This window comes from Phascolarctos cinereus, unplaced genomic scaffold (assembly GCF_003287225.1).
Source record: "Phascolarctos cinereus isolate Bilbo 61053 unplaced genomic scaffold, phaCin_HiC Scaffold_2;HRSCAF=192, whole genome shotgun sequence".
Taxonomy (NCBI): domain Eukaryota; kingdom Metazoa; phylum Chordata; class Mammalia; order Diprotodontia; family Phascolarctidae; genus Phascolarctos; species Phascolarctos cinereus.
The window spans coordinates 131,723,597-131,746,450 of NW_027555625.1; the positions used below are offsets into that span (position 1 = coordinate 131,723,597).

The following is a 22,854-nucleotide window of genomic DNA, read 5'->3' on the forward strand; positions in this document are numbered from 1 at the left end:
TACATCTAACCATGAAGACAATATTTGTTGGTGTTATTGAAGAAAATATACAAGAATATAATTTAAGAGACTACCTTCAAAAGCATGGAAAAGATTGAAATCATAGAAGTGTGGAAGATTGACATAGTAAAAAGAAGAAAGGATTTGTTTTTGTAACTTTTGGTGATTAATAGCTATAGAATTTGTGTAGCTATTTATTAGGTACTTGCAGTGTGCCTATGGTACTATGCTAAGTCTTGGGGATAGAAAGAGGCAAAAGACATTCCCTGCTGTCAAGGAGCTTATACTGTAATGATGGAGACACCATGCAAACAAATATATACAGAGCAAGCTATATATAGAATAAATAGGAGATAATTAGCAGAAGGAAGATACTAGGACTAAGAGAGGTTGGGGAAGGCTTTCTGGAGAAGGTGGGATTTTAGTTGGGAATTAAAGGAAGCCAATAGGCAGAGTTGAGGAGGAAGAACATTCCAGCCATGGGGAGCAGCCAGAGAAAATGCGTGGAGCTAAGAAATGGAGTATCTTGTTTGTGTAACAGGAGGCCAGCAGCCTGGATTAGAGTATATGTGTTAGGGAGTGAGGTTTAAGAAGACTGGGAGGGGGAGGCAGAGCCAATATGGCAGAGTAAAAGCAGTGACTTGCCTGAGCTGTCCCCTAAACCTCTCCAAATACCAGTAAAAAGTGGCTCTAAAATTTTTTAAAGCAGCAGAACCCACAAAAAAGACAGAATGAAACAAATTTCCAGCCCAAGACAACCTGGATAGTTGATTGGAAAGATATATTGTGCCAGGCAGGGAGAGGAATGCAGTTCAGTGTGGGCACGCTGGCAAAACAGGCCTTAGTGAACCTGAAACAGCCCTCAGAGGAGTGAATCACGGGCAGCTATGGCGGTTTCCAGACTTCTCAACCCATGAACACAAAAGACAACTTAGAAGGTCAGTAGGAAAAGTCTGTGACTACAGTGAGAGAGAAGCTTAGTCCTACACCAGTCCCTGAGCACAGCCCCGGTCAGCAGCTGCTTCTAGAGCTTCCGGCCTACAGACTGAGGGGGAATCAAATGGCTGATCAGAGGGAGATTGCAGGGATGTCTTTGCTCGTGCTGAGGCAGGATTCTCTTCCTTTGCCCATGCTTGGATTTGTGTCACAGTTCTGGGTGGTGGTTCCTGGGGCGAGGAGGAGCGCTGGAGTGATGGAGCTTGTAGTGGTGGTGCAGAGAAAATCCTCACAGTTCGAAGGCAGAAAAGAGTGCTTGAGTCACTCATGGACCAGAACACAGGCCAGGAAAGGAATAAACACCTCACCCCTTATCATACCATCTTGGAATAACTGAAAATTTATAAGTCCCTGGAAGTTATCTCTGAAAACAGCTGCACAAAACCCCTGAAGCTCAGGACAGTACATTCTCCACACTGGAAGCAGACCCGTACCTTAACAAAGAGTTTAATAGTCAAGTAATTGGCTGGGATCATGAGCAAACCTCGCAAAAAAAAACCTTAGGCCATAGAATCCTTCTTTGGTGACATAGAAGATCAAAACATATAACTAGAAGAAGACAACAAAGTCAAAGTTCCTACGTCCAAGGCCTCCAAGAAAAATATGAATCAGTCCTAAGCCATGGAAGAGCTCAAAAAGGATTTTGAGAAGCAAGTAAGAGAAGTAGAGGAAAAACTGGGAAGAGAAATGAGAGTGCTGCAAGAAAATCATGAAAAACAAGTGAACAGCTTGCTAAAGGAGATTAAAAAAAAAACCTGAAGAAAATAACACCTTAAAAAATAGCCTAACCCAAATGGCAAAAGAGGTCCAAAAAGCCAATGAGGAGAAGAATGCCTTAAGAAGCAAAATTGTCCAAATGGAAAAGGAAGTCCAAAAGCTTACTGAAGAAAATACTTTCTTAAAAATTAGAATAGAGCAAGGGAACCAAGATGGCAGAGTGAAAAGGTAGTTGCTCTCACTCTCCTCTATCAACCTCTGAAAACCCAGAAAATATCACCCCAGAAAAAACCCTGGAGTACCTGAACTAGAAGAAAGACGAGGAGCAGCAGAGCAGCATCCCAGCAAATAGGTCTCCCAGTGCCTCAGCAAAAATAAGGGAGGCAGAACTACAAGGGGCCCCAGGCAGAGAAGTACCCTGCTGCATTCATCTGAAAGGAGGTGAAGAAAACACCTAAAGGCTTCCTAAAGCCCCGGCCTTGCTGATTCCAACCCAACAACAGGTGAGCTATTGGAGCCCTGAAGCCTCCAATTGTGAAGAAATCCTGAAGCCCAGGTGGTAGAGCAGGCAAACACCAACACCTGGACCTCTACCACCGGCGGAAACCAGCTCACAAAGCCACCAGGAGCCTCGGCACTCCACCACAAAGGAATCTCCCAGTGCATTAGCAGAAATGAGGGACACAACACTGCAGGGGCCCCAGGCAGATAAACACCTGCAGCACCCATCTAAAAGGAGCTGAAGAAAGCTAAAGGAAAGGAAAAGCAGGCAACCTAGAATTGCCTGAAAGTTCCAGCCTTGCTGATTCCAGCCCAACACAGGTAAGCTGCCAGAAACCTACAGCCTCCAATTGCCAGCATAAGAGGCCCCAGCATGCAAAGCCAGTGACCAAGACCTAGGCTCCCAACACAAGAAGCTTGGGTCAGTACCCTTTGTTCCCCAGCAGGAGAGCTCAATCTCTTTAAAGGCCAGGGAATAAAGAAACACCATGAGTAAAAAGAAACGTACCATGGATTCATATTATGAGAAGAGTGAAGATCAAGACAGAAATTCTGAAGAGGACAACATTGTCAACAAACCCACATCTGCAACAACAAAAGGGAATATGAACTGGTCTGAAGCCCAAAAAGCCTTCTTAGAAGAGCTCAAGAAGGATTTTAATAGTCAAATGAGAGAGGTAGAAGAGTCCTTCAAAAATACAATTGGCCAATTGGAAAAAAAATACACTGAAGAAAACAAGTCCCTAAAAAACACAATTGGCCAGTTGAAGAAGGAAGTACAAAAACTAACAGAAGAAAACAATCTGTTAAAAACTAGAATTGGACAAATGGAAACTAATGTCTCTATGAGAGAGCAAGAATCAGTCAAACAGAAACAAAAAAATGAAAAAATAGATGAAAATGTAAAATACCTCATCAGTAAAACAACCGACCTGGAAAATCGACTCAGGAGAGACAATTTAAAAATTATTGGACTACCTGAAAATCATGATGAAAAAAGAGCCTGGACAGTATCTTTCAGGAAATCATAAAGGAAAACTGCCCGAAGTCCTAGAACCAGAAGGGAAAATAACCATAGAAAGAATCCACCGATCACCACCTGAAAGAGATCCCAAATTGACAACGCCAAGAATATAATAGCAAAATTCCAAAATTACCAGATGAAAGAGAAGGTGCTGCAAGCAGCCAGAAAGAAACAATTTAAATATCATGGAACCACAGTCAGGATTACACAGGACCTTGCAGCTTCTACATTAAAAGACTGCAGGGCATGGAACATGATATTCCATAAGGCAAAGGAGCTTGGAATGCAGCCAAGGATCAATTACCCAGCAAAAATGAGCATCATTTTTCAAGGGAGGAGGTGGATATTCAATGAAATAGGAGACTTCCAAACTTTCCTGATAAAAAGACCAGAGCTCAACAAAAAATTTGATCTTCAAGTACAGGACTCAAGAAGGACTTAAAAAGGTAAATGGGACAGAAAGATACAATATGTTGTTAATAAGGGCAGGGGGCTTTTAAACCCCTACAAGGGAATATGAGACTTGCAACCCTTGAGAACTGTATTGTTATTACACCTTGTTAAAGGAGTATACATAAAGAGGGTGGATATTAGTTGACTTTGATGTAATGATAAAAAAAATCTAATCAAGTGGGTTAAATGGATCCAAATAAGTGGATCAATCTGATCTTAGAAAATGTACTGAGAAAGGAGGAGGCAGACAAGGGTAAATTACATTACAGGAAAAGACACAAAATCCTATTACAGCAGAGGGAAAGAAGGGGGGGGAGCATTGTTTGAACCTTACTCTCATCAGATTTGGCTCAAGAAGGGCATAATATAATCAGTTAGGTATAAAAATCTAACTTGCCCTATAGGCAGTAGGAGGAAAAGGGGAAAGAAAAGGAGGGGGGAAAGAAGGGAGGGAAGAGCAGTAAGACTAAAGGGGAAGAAAAGGGAAAGGGATAATAAAAGGGGGAGGGACTGAAGGAGGCGTGGTCAAAAGCAAAACACTAGTGAAGGGGAAAGGAAAAAGGAGAAAGAAAAGCATAAATGGGGGAAAAAGGATGGAGAAAAAGACACAGATAGTAATCATAACTGTGAATGTGAATGGGATGAACTCTCCCATAAAACGAAATGGATTGCAGAATGGATTAAAAACCATAATCCTACAATATGTTGTTTACAGGAAACACATTTGAAAAAGAGTGACACATACAGGGTAAAGGTAAAAGGCTGGAGCAGAATATATTATGCTCAGCTGAAGTAAAAAAGCAGGGGTAGCAATTCTGATCTCAGACAAAGCAAAAGCAAAAATAGATCTAATCAAAAGAGATAAGGAAAAACTACATCCTGCTAAAAGGCACCATAGACAATGAAGTAATATCATTACTAAATATATGCACCAAATGGTATAGCATCCAAATTCTTACAGGAGAAGTTCAGGGAGTTACAGGAAGAAATAGACAGCAAAACTATACTAGTGGGGACCTGAACCTCCCCTCTCTGCACTAGATAAGTCTAACCACAAAATAAGCAAGAAAGAAGTTAAGGAGGTGAATAGAACATTAGAAAAGTTAGGCATGATAGACCTCTGGAGAAAACTCAGCAGTACATGGCACATACACAAAAACTGGCCATTTACTAGGGCATAAAAACCTCACAATCCAGTGCAGAAAGGCAGAAATATTAAATGCATCCTTTTCAGATCATGATGCAATAAAAATTATATGTAATAAAGGGCCATGGAAAGATAGACTAAAAAATAATTGAAAACTAAATAATCTAATCCTAAAAAATGATTGGGTCAAACAACAAATCACAGAAACAATCAATAATTTCATTCAAGAGAATGACAGTGAGACAACATAGTAAAACCTATGGGATGCAGCGAAAGCAGTTCTTAGGGGAAGTTTTATGTCTCTAAATGCTTACATAAATAAAATAGAAAAAGAGGAGATTAATGAATTGGGCATACAACTAAAAAAACTAGAAAAAGAACAAATTAAAAATCCTCAACTAAACACCAAATTAGAAATATTGAAAACCAAAGGAAAAATTAATAAAATTGAAATTAAGAAAACTATTGAACTAATAAATAAAACTAAGAGCTGGTTTTATGAAAAAACCAATAAAATAGATAAACCTTTGGTTAATTTAATTAAAAAAAGAAAGAAGAAAACCAAATTACTAGTATCAAGAATGAAAAGGGCGAAGCTACCACCAAGGAAGAGGAAATTAAAACAATAATTAGGAATTATTTTGCCCAACTATATGCCAACAAATTTGACAATCTTAGTGAAATGGATACATATTTACAAAAATATAAATTGCCCAGATTAACCGAAGAGGAAGTAAAATACTTAAATAACCCCATCTCAGAAAAAGAAATTGAACAAGCCATTGATGAACTCCCTAGGAAAAAATCTCCAGGGCCAGATGGATTTACATGTGAATTCTATCAAACATTTAAAGAACAATTAATTCCAATACTATATAGACTATTTGGGAAAATAGGTGAAGAAGGAGTCTTACCAAATTCTTTTTATGATACAAATATGGTGTTGATACCTAAACCAGGAAGAGTCAAAATAGAGAAAGAAAATTATAGACCAATTTCTCTAATGAATATAGATGCAAAAATTTTAAACAAAATACTAGCAAGTAGATTGCAGCAACTTATCACAAGAATAATACACTATGACCAGGTAGGATTTATACCAGGAATGCAGGGTTGGTTCAATATTAGGAAAACTATCAGCATCATTGAGCATATCAACACAAAACCAACAGAAACCACATGATCATCTCAATAGATGCAGAAAAAGCTTTTGATAAAATACAACACCCATTCCTATTAAAAACACTAGAAAGCATAGGTATAAATGGAGTCTTCCTTAAAATAATAAATAGCATATATCTAAAACCTTCAGCAAGCATTATATGTAATGGGGACAGGCTAGAAGCATTTCCAATAAGATCGGGGTGAAACAAGGATGTCCATTATCACCACTGTTATTCAATATTGTACTGGAAATTAGCTTTAGCAATAAGAGAAGAAAGAAATTGAAGGCATTAGAATAGGCAAAGAAGAAACAAAGCTATCACTCTTTGCAGATGACATGATGATATACTTAGAGAATCCTAGAGAATCAAGTAAAAAACTACTTGAAATAATAAACAACTTTAGCAAAGTTGCAGGCTATAAAATAAACCCACATAAATCATCAGCATTTCTATATATTACCAACAAAGCCCAACAGCAAGAGATAGAAAGAGAAATCCCATTTAAACTTACTGTAGACATTATAAAATATTTAGGAGTCTACCTCCAAACAAACCCAGGAACTCTATGAACACAATTACAAAACACTTTTCACACAAATAAAATCAGATCTAAATAATTGGAAAAACATCAGTTGCTCATGGGTAGGCCGAGCTAATATAATAAAAATGACAATCCTACCTAAGCTAATTTACTTATTCAGTGCCATACCAATCAAACTACCAAAAATTATTTTATAGAGTTAGAAAAAATAATAACAAGATTCATTTGGAAAAACAAAAGGTCCAGAATATCAAAGGAACTAATGAAAAGAAATGCAGGGGAAGGTGGCCTAGCAATTCCAGATCTTAAATTGTATTATAAAGCAGCAATCATCAAAACTGCTTGGTACTGGCTAAGAAATAGGGAGGTGGATCAGTGGAATAGGTTAAATATGCAAGACACAGTAGTCAATGACTATAGTAATCTATTATTTGATAAACCCAAAGACCCCAGCTTCTGGGATAAGAACCCACTCTTTGAAAAAAACTGCTGGGAAAACTGGAAAAGAGTATGGCAGAAACTAGGCATAGACCCAAATCTCACACCATATACCAAAATAAAGTCAAAATGGGTTCATGACTTAGATATAAAGGCTGATACATAAGTAAACTGGGAGAACAAGGAATAGTTTACCTATCAGATCTATGGAGAACAGAAGAATTCATGACCAAACAGGAGATAGAGAACATTATGAAAAGCAAAATGGATAATTTTGATTACATTAAATTGAAAAGTTTTTGCACAAACAAAGCCAATGCAACTAAGATTAGAAGGAAGGTAGAAAATTGGGAAAGAATTTTTACAACCAGTCTCTCTGATAAAGGCCTCATTTCTAAAATATATAGAGAATTAAGACAAATTTATAAGAACACAAGCCATTCCCCAATTGATAAATGGTCAAAGGATATGAACAGACAGTTCTCAGATGAAGAAATTAAAGCCATCTATAGTCATATGAAAAAATGCTCTAAATCATTATTGATTAGAGAAATGCAAATCAAAACAACTCTGAGGTACCACATCACACCTATCAGATTGGCCAACATGACAAAACAGGAAAATGATAAATGTTGGAGAAGATGTGGGAAAATTGGAACACTAATACATTGTTGGTGGAGTTGTGAAATGATCCAACCATTTTGGAGAACAATTTGGAACTATGCCCAAAGGGCTACAAAAATGTGCATACCCTTTGATCCAACAATAGCACTTCTAGGGCTATATCCCAAAGAGATCAAACAAATAGGAAAAGGACCCACATGTACAAAAATATTCATAGCAGCTCTTTTTGTGGTGGCAAAGAATTGGAAATTGAGAGGATGCCCATCAATTGGGGAATGGCTGAGCAAGTTGTGGTATATGAATGTAATGGAATACTGTTGTGCTATAAGAAATGATGAACATGCTGACTTCAGAAAAACCTGGAAAGACTTATATGGTCTGATTCTGAGTGAAGTAAGCAGAACCAAGAGGACTTTGTACACAATAAGCCACGTTATGCAATGACTAAGATTGTTAAACTGAACCCTTCTCAGCATTACGAGAATCTAAGACTTCTCCAGAGGACTTGGGATGGAAAATGCTGTCCACATCCAAAGAAAGAACTATGGAAGTCGAATCGCTATCACTTAGTTTTACCTTCTGTTGAGTTTTGTTTCATCTTTCTGATGGTTCTTCCTATTGGTTTTACTTTTTACTTACAACTTCACTAATGTGAAAATATGTTTAATAGGAACGTAAATGTAAAGCCTATATCAGATTGTGCGCCGTCTTGGGGAGGGTGGGGGGGAGGAAAAGGGAGAAAAATTTTCAACTCAAAAGCATATGGAAGAAAAAATGAAAAAAAGAAAAAATAAAAGAAAAAAATAAAGAAAAAATTAGAATAGAGCAATTGGAAGCTAGTGACTTTATGAGAAATCAAGACAGTGTAAAACAAATCCAAAAGAATGAAAAAATAGAAGAGAATGTGAAATATCTCATTGGAAAAACAGCTGACCTAGAAAATAGATCCAGGAGAGATAATTTAAAAATTATTGGACTACCTGAAAGCCATGATCAAAAAAAAGAGTCTAGACATCATCTTTCAAGAAATTATTAAGGAAAACTGCCCATATATTTTAGAACCAGAGGGCAAAATAGAAATTGAAAGAATCCACCAATCACCTTGTGAAAGAGATTCCCAAAGGAAAACTCCCAGGAATATTGTAGCCAAATTCCAGAGTTCCCAGGTCAAGGAGAAAATATTGCAAGCAGCCAGAAAGAAACAACCCAAGTGTTGTAGAAACACAGTCAGAATAACCCAAGATTTAGCAGCTTCTGCATTAAGGGATCAGAGGGCTTGGAATATAATATTCTAGAGGTCAAAGGAGATAGGATTACAACCAAGAATCACCTACTCAGCAAAACTGAGCATAATCCTTCAGGGGAAAAAAATGGACATTCAGTGAAATAGAGGACTTTCAAGCATTCTTGATGAAAAGACTGGAGCTAAATGGAACATTTGACTTTTCAAATACAAGACTCAAAAGAAGCATGAAGAAGTAAACAGGAAAGAGAAATCATGAGAGACTTATTAAGGTTAAACTGTTTACATTCTTCATGGAAAGGTGATATTTGTAACTCATGAAACCTTTATCAGTATTAGGGTAGTTGGAAGGAAAAAATTACATGTATGTATGTATATATTTAGATAGATAGAGGGCACAGGGTGAGTTGAAGATGAAGAGGTGGTATCTGGAGAATAAAATTAAAGGGTGAAAGAAAAGAAGAAAGGGATAGGTAGAATGGGGTAAATTATCACATAAAACAGACAAGAAAAGGCTTTTACAGTGGAGAGGAAGTGGGGGAAGATGAGAGGGAATGAGTGAATCTTATTCTCATGATATTTGGCTTAAGGAGGAAATAACATACACACTCAATTGGGTATGTAAATCTATCTTACCCTACAGGAAAATAGAGGGGTAAGGGGACAAGAGAGCAAGAGGGGAGGGTAGATTGGGGGAGGGGGTAATCAGAAGCAAACACTTCTAAGTAGGGACAGGGACAAAAGAGAGAATAGAATAAGTGGGGGCCAGGATAGGATTAAGGGAAATATGCTTTTTTCTGTTTGCATGACTACACATGTATAAACTGTATCGAGTTGTTTACCTTCTCAGTGAGGGTGGATGGGGAGAGAGGAAGGGAGAAAATCTGGAACCCAAAGTTTTAAAAACAAATGTTAAAAAAAATTATTTTCACATACAACTGGGAAATAAGATATACAGGGAATGGGGTATAGAAATCTGCCCTGGCCTACAGGAAAATTGAAGGGGAAGGGGATAGGAGAAGGGGGTGGGAAGATAGAAGGGAGGGCAGATTAGGGGAAGGGGTATTCAGAATGCATTCCATCTTGGGGTGTGGGGAGAGACACAATGGGGAGGAAAATTTGGCACTCAAAATCTTGTGGAAGTGAATGTTGAAAACTAAAAATAATTTTTTAAAAAAGGAAGATGACAGCGACTGGAAAGGTCAGAGTGGGCTAGGTTATTAAGGGCTTTGAATGCCAAAGAGAGCATTCTGTATTTGATTCTGGAGGCAACAGGGAGTTTATTGAATAGGGAGATGATATTGTCAGACCCATGCTTTAGGAAAATCACTTTTGTAGCTGAATGGAATGTAGGTTGGAGTGGGGAGATTTGAGCAGGCTGACCCCCCTACAGGCTATTGCAGTAGTCCAGGTATGAGGTGACACAGGCCCGAACCAGAGTGGTTGCATTGTCAGAGAGTAGGGGCATATATAGAAGAGGTGTTGCAAAGGTGAAATTGCCAGGCAACAGACTGGATATGGGGGAGGGGAAATGGTGAGAGATAATGAGGAGTCAAGCATGACTTCTAGTTGTGAGCCTGAGGGACTAGGATGATGATGTTGCCCTCTACAGTAAGAGGGAAGATAAGAATAGAGTAGGATCTAGGGGAAAAGATAATGAGTTCTGTTTTTGCCGTGTTTCATTTAAGATGTCTACTGGACATCCAGTTGGAGATGTCTGAAAGGCAGTTGGTAATGCCAAATTGGAGGTTAGCAGAGAGGTCTGGGCAAGATAGGTAGATTTGAGAGTCATCAGCATAGAGGTAGTAATTAAATCTGTGGGAGCTAATGATATTACCAAATGAAGTAGTAGAGAAGTAGAGAAGAGAAGGGCCCAGGACAGAACATTAAGGGACACTTATGATTAGAGGGTTATTTGTTAAGCTGGAGAAGTGGTTCTTCAGAGAAATGGTCAGCATTTTTTTTTAAGTTGAGTCACGTTTTGTCCCAAGTTTCTTCTACTAATGCTGGCAAGTATTGAAGGATAGTGTTGAATATCTCACCTTTTCATTAGGTGGGTGGGGTTGAAACAGAAGAGTCAGTCAAAATAAAGTCCTAGGAATGAGGGGGGTATGGTGCCTAGATTGTGTGTCACTGAAAATTGGTCTGTGAAATCCTCTGAAGGCCACCACACTCAGTATATTTCATCATAATAGCTCTTACTTTTTTTTCTTTTAAAATTTTTATTTTTATTATGAACTTAAGAAAAATGGGCAAACATGTATATTTTCATATGCAAAGCAGAGAAAAAAGCATTGTGTATAAATCTACATCTCTCATATATAGCTTGTTTTTTAAAAGTTTATATTAGCATGATAGTACCAACATTTCCCTAATTGTCTGTTCCCCTAATTAACTTCTGATCTCTTCTCTGCTTTCTTAATATTTCATCAATGTACTCTCCTTTCTTTTTTTCCTTTTTTTGCATCATTTTTTCTGCTTACCCTGACCTGCGTCTCCTTTCCCCAAATTAAAGTCTACTCTGATAACAAGTCAGTATCAACCAAAACCAACTCACACACTGTGTTTGGCACCTACAGTCCTTCACCTCTCTCCCAAGTGATGGAAGATGTGATTTTTTATATGTCTTCTTGATTAGTGATTGGTCAGTGCATCAGAGTTCTTAAGTGTTTTAAAGTTGTTTTCCTGCAAAATGTGTTCATTGTGTAATTAGTTCTCTGTTATAGTTCACCTCACTCTGTCAGTTCATACAAGTATTCCCTGATATTTCTGAATCTGTGTCTTCATTTCTTAGTGTAGTAATATTCCATTATATTAATAGTTTGTCCAACCATTCCCCAATTGATGGGCATCCCCTTAGGTTTTTTGCCACTACAAAAATGAAGTGGCATAAATATTTTTGTGCATTTGGGATTTTTCCTCTGTCTTTGAACTCTTGGGTTTAAGCCTAGTAAGGGTATTGTATGCACAGTTGAATGTCTTTTTACACATGGTTCCAAAGTGCTTTCTGTAGTGGTTCTAACCAATTTATAGCTCCAAACAGTGCATCAGTGTGCCCGTTTTTCTGAAGCTCTAACATTTGTCATTTTCCTGAGAAAATGTTATGGGGTGGCACCTCAGAATTAATTTAATGTGCATTTCTTAAATTGTAAGCATTGTGGAGTATTTTTTCATGACTAGAGAGCTTGACTTTCTTCCCTTGAGAACTGATTATTCATATCCTTTGACCATTTGTTAATTGGAGAATTATTCTTTTTCTTATAAATTGAAATAAATTTCAGTCAGTTCCTTATATATATATGTTGGAAATGAGATCTTTATCAGAAAAATTTACTATAAAAATTTTTTCCAAGTTAACTGTCTCCCTTCTAATCTTAGTTATATTAGATTTGTTTGTGCAAAAGCTTTAATTTTATGCATTTCTCTCCACCCTGTTTTCTTACATGTCTTCTTCACCTTGCTCTCTATCCCTTCTTTGACAAAAGAGGGGTGTAGAACAGGACTCTGCTCAGCACCAGTGCTCTCTGCTTAATGCAGACAGCTTCAGCACCCCTTAGCTTCTCCTTTTCCCCTACCCAGATAGTAGTCACAGGTTCTTAACTTTCATTTCTTTCCTTTTAAACCTTTTTTCACTATCTACCCTCTGATTTTAGAATTTGTTATGACTGTGACTTATTCCTCCCTGCTTTTACCTTTCCTTTAATTTCTTCCTTTTGCTTCTCTCTGTTTCCTTTATGTATACTTGTGTGTGTTCTACTTTAATCAATTCAGATGAAAGTGAGGTTCGTGTGATGCCCAGCCCCCTTCACTCCTTTGTTGGCATTTTTGGGTACTTGTGTCCCTGGTTATTTGAGATAATCCCCTTCCATTCCTTCCTTTTTCTTCCCTGGTTTTCTTTAAAAAATATTCTCTCTATCCTTTTTTCTATTCTCTCTTTTTTTCTTTTCCCTTTATTCTTTTTAAAATCATTAAAACAACAAAAATCACTCTCAGACCCTGTCTTATTTAATTTTCTGTAACCTCTGATAACATTATGGCTCTTAGGGAGTACTTGAATTATCCTTCTTCTCCTTCATTAGAATACAAATATCTCATCCTTATAATGTCTTTTCCTAACTGCTCTCTCATATTTACATTCTGTATACTCCCATGTTTGAATTTCAGAGTTTTTTACTCAGCTACAGCCTTTTCATCGTGAATCCTTCTATTTCATTAAAGTCCATTTTCCTACTGTAGAATTATGCTCAGTTTTGCTGGGTAAATTGTTCTTAGTTATAAGCCTGTATCTTTTGTCTTTTAGAATATCTTCTTCCATGCTCTCTGCTCCTTTATAGGGGTAGCTGCTAAATCTTATATGGGGTCTTACCCATGGTTCCTTGATCCTTGAACTCTTCCATTCTGGTTGCTTTGTGGTGTTTTTTTTTATTGAATCTAGGAGCTCTGAATTTTTTAAATTTAATTTGTTTATTTTTAGTTTTCAACATTCACTTCCATGAGATTTTGAGTTTTAAATTTTCTGCCCCTTCCACTTTTTCTCCCTCTGCCCCCTCACCCCCCATCCCCCACCCCAAGACGGCATACAGTGCAATATAGGCTCTACATGTACCTTCATGTTAAGCATATTTTCCCATTAGTTATGATGTAAGGAACAGTTTGAACTAATAGGAGGAACCATGAGAATGAAGTAATAAAACAACAAAGGAAAAAGAGAGCAAATAGTGTGCTTCCATCCGCATTCAGATTCCATATTTCTTTCTCTGGGTGTGCATAGCAATTTCCATCATAAATCTTTTGGAGTTGTCTTAGATCCTTATGTTGCTGTGAAGAGCCAACTCTGTCAAAGTCAGTCATCCCATAATGTAGCTGTTACTGTGTATGATGTTCTCCTGGTTCTGCTCATTTCACTCTGCATCAGTTCATGTAAGTCTTTTCAAGTTTTTTTGAAGTCTGCCTGCTCATCATCTTTTTTTTTTCTTTTTTCTTTTTTTTTTTGTGAGGGCAGTTGGGGTTAAGTGACTTTGTGCAGGGTCACATAGCTAGTGAGTGCTGTGTGTCTGAGGCCAGATTTGAACTCAGGGCCTCCTGACTCCAGGGCCGGTGCTCTATCTACTACACCACTTAGCTGCCCCTGCTCATCATTTCTTACTGAACAGTAGTATTCATTACATTCATATACCAAGTATTACCAAGGAGCTCTGAATTTTGCTGATGATGTTCCTGGTAGTTTTTATTTTGAGGTTTCTTTCAGGAGGTGACCAGTAGAGTCTTTATTTTTTTTTCACTTTGCCCTTTGACTCTAAGATTATAGGTAGATTTCATGTATAATTTTCTGAAATATGGTATCCAGGCTTCTTTTCTGATCAGTTTTAGGAGAGTCTGATAATTCTTAGATTGTCTCTCCTTGGCCTGTTTTTTCCAACTCAGTTTCTTTTTATGTGAGATACCTTACATTTTCTTTTTTTTTTTCATTCTTAACTTTGTTTTAATATTTCCTGCTGTCTCGTTGAATCATTACATTTTTATTCATTCTAATTTTTTTTTCTTTTGTGAGGCAATTTGGGTTAAGTGACTTGCCCAAAGTCACACAGCTAGTGAGTGTTATGTATGTGAGGCCAGATTTAAACTCAGGTCCTTCTGAATCCAGGGCCAATACTCTATCCACTGTGCCATGTAGCTGCCCCTTCATTCTAATTTTCAAAGAGTATGTTATTTATATAAAGTTTTGTACTTTTTGTGCTAAACTACGAATTATCTTTCTATGTCTACTTTATAGCTCTCATTTATTTTTCCATTTCTTTCCTCTGTTGCTCTCATTTCATTTATGTTATTTAAAACCTTTTTTTCCCTAAACTTTTGCATCATTTCTTCTATAAATTCTTAATTATCTTGTGGGCAAGCTGTGTTTTTGTTTGTAAATATTTTGGAATTCTTTTCTGGGTTTTTGTCTTGGGTATTACCTGGCATCATAATAGTTCTTTGTTTTTTTCCTTTTCTCATTTTTCTAGCATTCTGCTCTGGACAAACTGACAGTTTCTTGCCTGGCTCTGAGGCACTGAATCCATAGTTCCAGTCCCCCTGTATTACACAATTCCTGATCTTGTCTCTTACCTGCTTGGTTTGGATTTCTCTTTAGATTTTGTTGGAGTAGCTGTGGAGAAAGCCAGTCTATAGTGCTTCTTTCTATTCCACCATCTTGGGTTCTGCCTGCTTCCTATGAACATTCTATAAAAATCTTATGAGTTTTTTTCCTAGGTGATTATCAAAGAGTTTAGGTTGCTACTTGGCCGAGTAAAATGGTTGTAGGTTTTTGTTTTTGTTTTGTTGTTACTCTTGTTTATACCATGCTGAGGAATAAACTTAGTTAGCCTTTCCCTCACCCACCAGTGACATAGATTTTTTGGTTTTCTCTTTTGGGTTTCCGGTACAATTTTAGAAGCTAGGGACAGAATAAGGGAATTTATTCATTTCTTTAAGCAAAATAAGAAAAAATAGAAGAGATCTAACAGTAAAGATTAAGACTTAAAGAGCAAGGGAGTAATCCCACAAGATGAGAGCACAGTGAAAAGACAGAAACATAGAGCATATTCTAGTTAAAGAGAATATATAGTGCTTTAAGGTTTATCAAGCACTTTCTCCATGAAGTGCAATTATCAACCCCATTTTACAGATGAACTGAGGCTGCCTGCCTCAGTGTTAACACTTGTTAACAAAGGTCATATAGTTTGTAATTTCAGAGCTAGTCATCGAACCCAGATCTTTCCTAATTCCAAGTGCAGCACTTTTTCACCATGCCATATTCCTTGAAATGTTTGTTATTGAATTAGTGTGCCTTTCATACTGTATAAAGTATTATACTCTATCATTCACGAGGTAATTTTCTCATCAGTTATCTGGCATATGTCTTGGAATGTGAGACAAGTGGACCTTTTACTGTCTGCTTTGAAAGTCAATTGTGATTGAGTTGCTGATTAACTCATGGTATTATGAAATAGGGGACTGGCACACCAGGTTCTTTGGGTATTCACTGGGAAAGGTCATGATGGCACCAATTATACTTTAATAAGGAACAGAAGATGTGACGGCAGTCAGCACATAAAGTACAGAGACAAGTGATAAAAGCGTAGATGAGGAGATGCAGAGGCAGACATGGCGGGGTGGTGGGGATGGGGCAGTGAAGGCAGGCAGTGTGGGGAACAGAATTGTAACGGGGGGAGAGCCACAGAGGATCACTCACATAACCATGGCTTAGAATTGGAAGCTCTTGGGCAGCATGGACCCATAGGAAATGGAAGAGTGCTTGGCGGGGAGGCAGGTGTTTGGGGTCTCATTTTTATAAGCTTTTGGTGGGAGGTAGACTTAAATTTTATCTGCGCTATCCTGGGATTAGTTCATTAACATATTCACATTGTCTCAAAGTATTTTTTGTTCTACTTGTCTTAACTGCCGGTATCTGGTACTTACCTGAAATTTACATCTCCTAAGACCAAAAGGCCCTGATAGCAAGACTTAAATGGCTTCTCTTGATATAACTTAGCTCCTAGTCTCAGAATGTGGTGTTTCTAAATCACGCTTCTTTGATCTTTGGGGCAGTCTGAAAATGACTTGTGCATTCCTGTCCTCTTCACGTTCTACCTTCCTGCCATTGTTACTTATACTGACTACTTATAAACTTACTACCCTGATTAGAAGGGGAGGAGGTGGTAAAGGGGACCAGAAAAAGATATGTTTACACAGCAATGTACTTATAATATGTACCATTTGGTAAAGAATATGATTTGTTGTCAATTGGCCATCCTTCTCTAACAGTATATTAAAGGAAATATCACACATAAGTATTTTTGTTAGGAGTCAGTACAGAAAAATTTTCATTTTAATTTAACTATAAACATGATTCTATCTTTCCAGATCAGATGGAAGAAATCAAACAAATGTTACTAGACAACCATTGAATGCCTCTCGAAATGCCCCTCCGGTAAATAGCCCCAGAGGTGCTGTAAGTTTAATTTTTGTTTTCGTATTTCTTGTTGTGGGTATTTGGGTTATAAAAATTGTTTTGTGTTATAAATATTCATATTTTTAAGGTCTTGGCCAGTGGCAATTAAGTGTGAAGTTAGAAGTAAAAGATCACCTTTGAGTTTTTTGGGTTTTTTTAACTGAATGACCAATGTAGTACTCATATGACAGGAAGGTGGTCTGGAGGAAATTGTGTGATTTTTGTACCTTTAAAAGAAAGTATCAGTGAGACTATAGTTAAGAATAAAGTTTTTGCCTTTTTTTTTTTTGTCTTGCTCCACACTCCTATCAAGTAATCCTTTTAACCCAGAACAGCTTGTCCCTTGTGAAAGAGTTTTCTGGATATGTTTTAAAAGCCTACTTTACACTTGTTTCAACAAATGAGTGAAATTATGGTGACCTACTGTTCTAGTGTTTCTGATGCTTTGTGCATAGTGAGAAGTAACAGTTAAAAATACCTTTTAAAAGTGTCCTTTTTTGTCATTTTGAAGCAAGTTAAATGCTGCCAGGGACTATTTCCTAAATATGTGCTTTAAAATGCCAGTCCAGTATGCTCTACGGTGAATGTGGAGGCATCGCCTTGATTTTCAGAGCTATAGTAGAAGTACACCTAATGAGTCAGCAAGCCCTTCAAGGTTTTATCAGCACTCTAAGGATGTAGATAGACTACCCTTTTTTGCACCCTTTTGCCTCCACGTCACAGAGATAGTCAAGCTTTACTTCAAGGGGCACCTACTACCTTGGCATTAGTATTTAACTTGACTATTTCTGTCAGTGATGTTCACTCAGTATCCCATGTTTGAAACTTTGGTATTTATCTTTTCCCACTTCCTCAGCTCTCCTATCCAGTCAGTTAACAAATCTTATTGTTTGCCTCTGTGTAGTATCTTGAATCTGTTGTGATCTTTATTTCCTACCTTATAACCACTAGTGCAGGCCCCAGTTGCTAGCTGACTCCTGACTTTTTCCATCTCTACTCTTTCCTTCCTGCAATCCATCCTTCACTCCAACTCCAGACTAGTTTTCTTTTGTAGCTATTTTTTCATGTAGTATCATAGATGTGAAGCTGGAAGTGACATCAAAAGCTATCTTACCCAATCCTTTCATTTTATAGTTGAAGAAACTAAGGCCCAGGCAGTTTAAGTGATTTTGCTGTTGTCATAGGTATTAACTGTTAGAAGTGGGATTTGAATCTGGGTCTTCTAACTCCAGAACCATGTTTATTATACCATGTTTCTTGAGATGCCTATAGGATATCCTGGATCCCTTAAAAATCATGCACAGAGTTATTATTTGAATCCAAGAAAGCTAATGATGTCTTTGAGAGACAGTATATATAGAGAAAAGAACCTGGGGTCTAGAACAGAGCCTTGGGGAACATCCACTTTTAGGGAACAGAATATCAATTATGATTTAGCAGAGGAAACTAAAAAGGAATGGTCAAATAAATAGATTATCAGAATCAAGGAATGTATAAAACCATTACAACATTGTCACAGAAGATGTCTTGTGTGGAGCCTAAATAAAAGCGATATTCCCTATATATAGTAAGGTCCTCCAGTTGGGATTTTTTTTGGGAAATGATACAATATTGATTGCATTATGCGCCAGCATATTACAGGACCTCTTCACTGAGACTCGTTGGCCACTTCAAAGAGATTCTCTACTCAAGAAAAACACAGTGGAGGAAGAGTACATGTTGCTAAAATCATGGCATTTAATTGGGATGTTGACTTAGTCCATTAGTATCATATCCATCAAGTCGATCACATCTTGCACAAGTGAACTGGGTTGTAGCCCTTTGAGCATAGTTCCAAATTGCTCCCCAGAATGGTTGGATCAGTTCACAACTCCACCAACAATGCATTAGTGTTCCAGTTTTCCCACATCTTCTCCAACATTAATCATTGTCCTGTTTTGTCATGTTAGGCCATCTGATAATTGTGATGTTGAGACCTCAGAGTTGTTTTGATATGCATTTCTCTAATCAGTAGTGATTTAGAGGATTTGTTCCTATGACTATAGGTAATTTTAATTTCTTCATCTGAAAACTGCCTGTTCATGTCCTTTGACCATTTATCAATTGGGGAATGGCTTGTGTTCTCATAATTTATTTATTTATTTTTTGGTGAGGCAATTGGGGTTAAGTGACTTGCCCAGAGCCACACAGTTAGTAAGTGTTACGTGTCTGAGGCTGGATTTGAACTCAGGTCCTCTGGACTCCAGGGCTGGTGCTCTATCCACTGCGCCACCTACTTGCCCCTATTCTTATGTGTTTGACTCGATTCTCTATAGATTTGAAAAATAAGGCTTTTATCAGAGACTTTTCAATTTAATGTAATCAAAATTATCCATTTTGCATTTCATGATGTTGTCTCTCTCTTGTTTGGTTGTAAATTCTTCTGTTCTTCATAAATCTGACAAGTAAACTATTCCCTGCTCTCTCAGTTTGCTTATAGTATCAGCCTTTATATCTAAGTTGTGTACCCATTTTGATTTAAGGTTTTTTTGTGTGTATAAAAGAATTATAAGCCTGAAAGAACTTTTTTCTCATACTTAACATTTTATACTTCTTTGGTACTTGCTTTTCAAATATAATACTGTTTTTTATGGCTATATGTGATTAGTACCTTATCTTCTAATGAGATAGTCTTTCAATTTATCAATGAGATAATATTTGTAAACTACTTAACACAGTGCCTTACACATAATAGGTGTTATATAAATGCTTATTCCCTTTCCTTATGTCCTAGACTGAAAGCTCCCTGTTAACATCTGTTTTCTAGCTAAGACTCTCTGTAGGGCTCATCACAGTCACCTGAGTATGTCTTGCGCACATCAAGGAAAATAAATCATAATTAATGTTTGTGATGTCATAAGAATTAAGTATCTTTCGTTTAATAGTAAAGACATACTCTGTAAGCAGACTTTTAAAAATGTCATATTTTAAAGCAGCCATTATGTATGTAGGTTGTTAAATGTTTTGGATTTCTTCAGAGGGAGAAATACTAAACTGTATTTAGAGGCTATTTATGAGTACTTAGTGATACTGACTTACTCTTTTTGTTTCCTTAGGCTGTTTATGCAAACAGGTTTCCAGTACCAACTTATGCAGCCAAGCAGCCTCAGCAATACCCATCAAGGTACAAAATGAGATTACTCACATCTTTCCACATCAGTACTGATGTGAGTTTGGTTCTAGAACTGGAAAGAATGGGGAATTTAATTAAATAATGCTAGAAATTAGGTTGAACATTTTTTTTTTCAAAAAAGACTTCAAGAAAACTTGTGTAATTATACTTGTTTTGGAGCACAGTTAACATTAAAATTTTAAGGAAACAAAACAAAAAACAGTCAACTAATGATGTTACATAAAGTGACTAAAATCAGATGGGAGTAAAGTCTCTCCTTTACTCTTTATCCTTCAGTAATCAAGTTCTTCATTTATCAGTAATTCATTTATTCATGGCAGCTAGGTGACACAGTAGGTTAAGAATTGTTGGACTTTGAACCAGAAAAACCTGAATTTAAATCCCTTCTTAGATACTAACTGTATGACCCACGGGCACATTACTCAGCCTCTCTCAGCCTCAGTTTCCTCAAATGTAAAATAAAGCACAGTATATGTCCTTGAGTAGCTTACATTCTAGAAGAGGAAGTAAGAGGTATTAAATACAAGGAATATGCATAGTAGAGAGTCTTCAGATCTAGAGGTCAGGGAAAGCTTCATCAGGAAGGTGGCAGGTTGACTGGGCTGAGAAGCAGCATGGGAGAGGAGAAAGAACCAGGTTTAGAGCAAAAGGACTTGTTCAAATTGTAACTGATGATGTGTGACTTTCATCAAGTCACTTTATTTCTGTGCCTCAATTTTTTGCTCTGTAAAATGAGAATTTGGAGTTGGATGGCTTCTAAGGAACCTTTCCAGTTCTAAATTTCATGAAGATTGCATAGGCTGAGCTAGAGTAGGGATAAAGAAGGAGAGATTGAAGGGATGTAGGCTAGAAAATGAACATGATATTCCTTGCACAGAAAGTAGTTCAGTTTAGCTTAAATGTAAAGTATGGGAAGCAGAGGAGGAGGAGATGAATTTGGAAAGTTAGGTTTTAGCCAAATTGTAGAGGTCTTTGAACCCAAGGTTTGGGAATTTGGACTTCATTAAGAAAGCAATGTGGACTCTGAAAGATTTTTTGTTTAAGAGGGATTGAGGAGTGGAATTATTAGAGTAAAACTTTTAGGAAGGTGGAGATGGCAGCAGTGTATAAGGTGTTGGAAAAAATTATAAGCCAAGAAAACAGGATCAGTAGTCCATGCAAGAGGTGTAATGAGGACCTGAAAGAAGGTGTGGGTATCAATACAGAATGACAAGTCCAAGAGCTACTCTAAAGATTGAACGAATGAAAGAAGAATCATTTATTTAGCACTTAACTTTATGCTAAGCAATGATGATAGAAATACAAAATAGAGAATAGTCCCTGACCTCAAAGAGCTTACATTCTTTTAAAAATTTTATTTTTATTTTTATTTTTTTATGTTTTTTTTCCATATGCTTTTGAGTGGAAAATTTTTCTCCCTTTTCCTCCCCCCCACCCTCCCCAAGACGGCACACAATCTGACATAGGCTTTACATTTACACACCCATTAAACATATTTTCACATTAGTGAAGTTGTAAGTAAAAATTAAAACCAATACGAGGAACCATCAGAAAGATGAAACAAAACTCAACAGAAGGTAAAAATAAATGATAGAGATTGGACTTCCATAGTTCTTTCTTTGGATGTGGACAGCATTTTCCATCCCAAGGCCTCTGGAGATGTCTTAGATCCTTGTAATGCTGAGAAGGGTTCAGTTTAACAGTCTTAGTCATTGCATAGCGTAGCTCTTATTGTGTACAGAGTCCTCTTGGTTCTTCTCACTTCACTCAGTATCAGACCATATAAGTCTTTCCAGGTTTTTCTGAAGTCAGCATGTTCATCATTTCTTATAGCACAATAGTATTCTATTACATCATATGCCACAACTTGCTCAGCCATTCCCCAATTGATGGGCATCCTTTCAATTTCCAATTCTTTGCCACCACAAAAAGAGCTGCTATGAATATTTTTGTACATGTGGGTCCTTTTCCCATTTGTTTGATCTCTTTGGGATATAGCCCTAGAAGTGCTATTGCTGGATCAAAGGGTATGCACATTTTTGTAGCCCTAAGAGCTTACATTCTAAAAGATGAAGATAATAATAATTAATAATAGCCACCATTTATATATAACAGTGCTTTACAAATATTATTTAATTTTGTTCTCATGACAGCCCTGAGAGGTAGGCAAGATTATTATCTCCTTTTTTACAAATGAGGAAACTGAGACAAACTTATCCTGCATCATACAGCTGTTGTCTCAGGTCACATTGAATTCTAATACATATAGAGCAGTGGTGAATAGGCAAGGATGTTTTGATCTGGGAAGACACAAAGATGATGTGTGAAAATGTAGGGCAGTCCACTGGTGTGCCCTTTCCAACGGCATGAATTACTGATAACCTAATTATTGATTACTGAGGGGTAAAGAGTGAAGGATTGATTTGGCACAGTGGCGGGGTTGATTTGATTATAGTTCTTAGAGACAAATTGGTATAGTGGATAGAGAACTAAAGACTTTGGTTCAAGTCTTACTTCTTACACATACTGGCAATATGACCCTGGGAAATCATTTAAAACCTTACTGATATAGGCGAGAGATGTTAAATGCAGCCTGATTAAAATATAATTGGGAAATGTTGAAGAAAATAAATAAAAACATACAACAACATTATTGTCATTCAGTCACGTATGACTCTTTTTGATCCTTTGAACTAGTTGTCCATAGGGAAATGGACGTCCAATGGCAAAGATACTGGGAGTGCTTTGCCGTTTCCTTCTCCAGTTCTGTGTAGGCAGGGGTTAAGTGTCTTGCCAGGGTCACACAGCTACCAAGTATCTGAGGTCAGCTTTGAAGTCT

General features: G+C 37.3%; 1 protein-coding gene across 4 annotated transcripts in view; it reads left to right on the forward strand.

Moving 5' to 3' along the window:
• ADAM9 (ADAM metallopeptidase domain 9) overlaps positions 1-22,854 on the forward strand; it is a 121,507-nt gene that overhangs the window by 92,813 nt on the left and 5,840 nt on the right. The window contains exons 20-21 of one of the 4 annotated variants that reach the window (XM_078149594.1): positions 16,756-16,838; positions 19,939-20,049. In XM_078149594.1, the coding sequence (XP_078005720.1) occupies positions 16,756-16,838; positions 19,939-20,048 (193 nt within the window). In that variant the 3' untranslated portion in view covers position 20,049. Of the gene's footprint in view, positions 1-16,755; positions 16,844-19,938; positions 20,050-22,854 lie in introns of all 4 variants that reach the window. The other 3 variants (XM_078149593.1, XM_020985222.2, XM_020985224.2) reach the window with 3 other exon arrangements.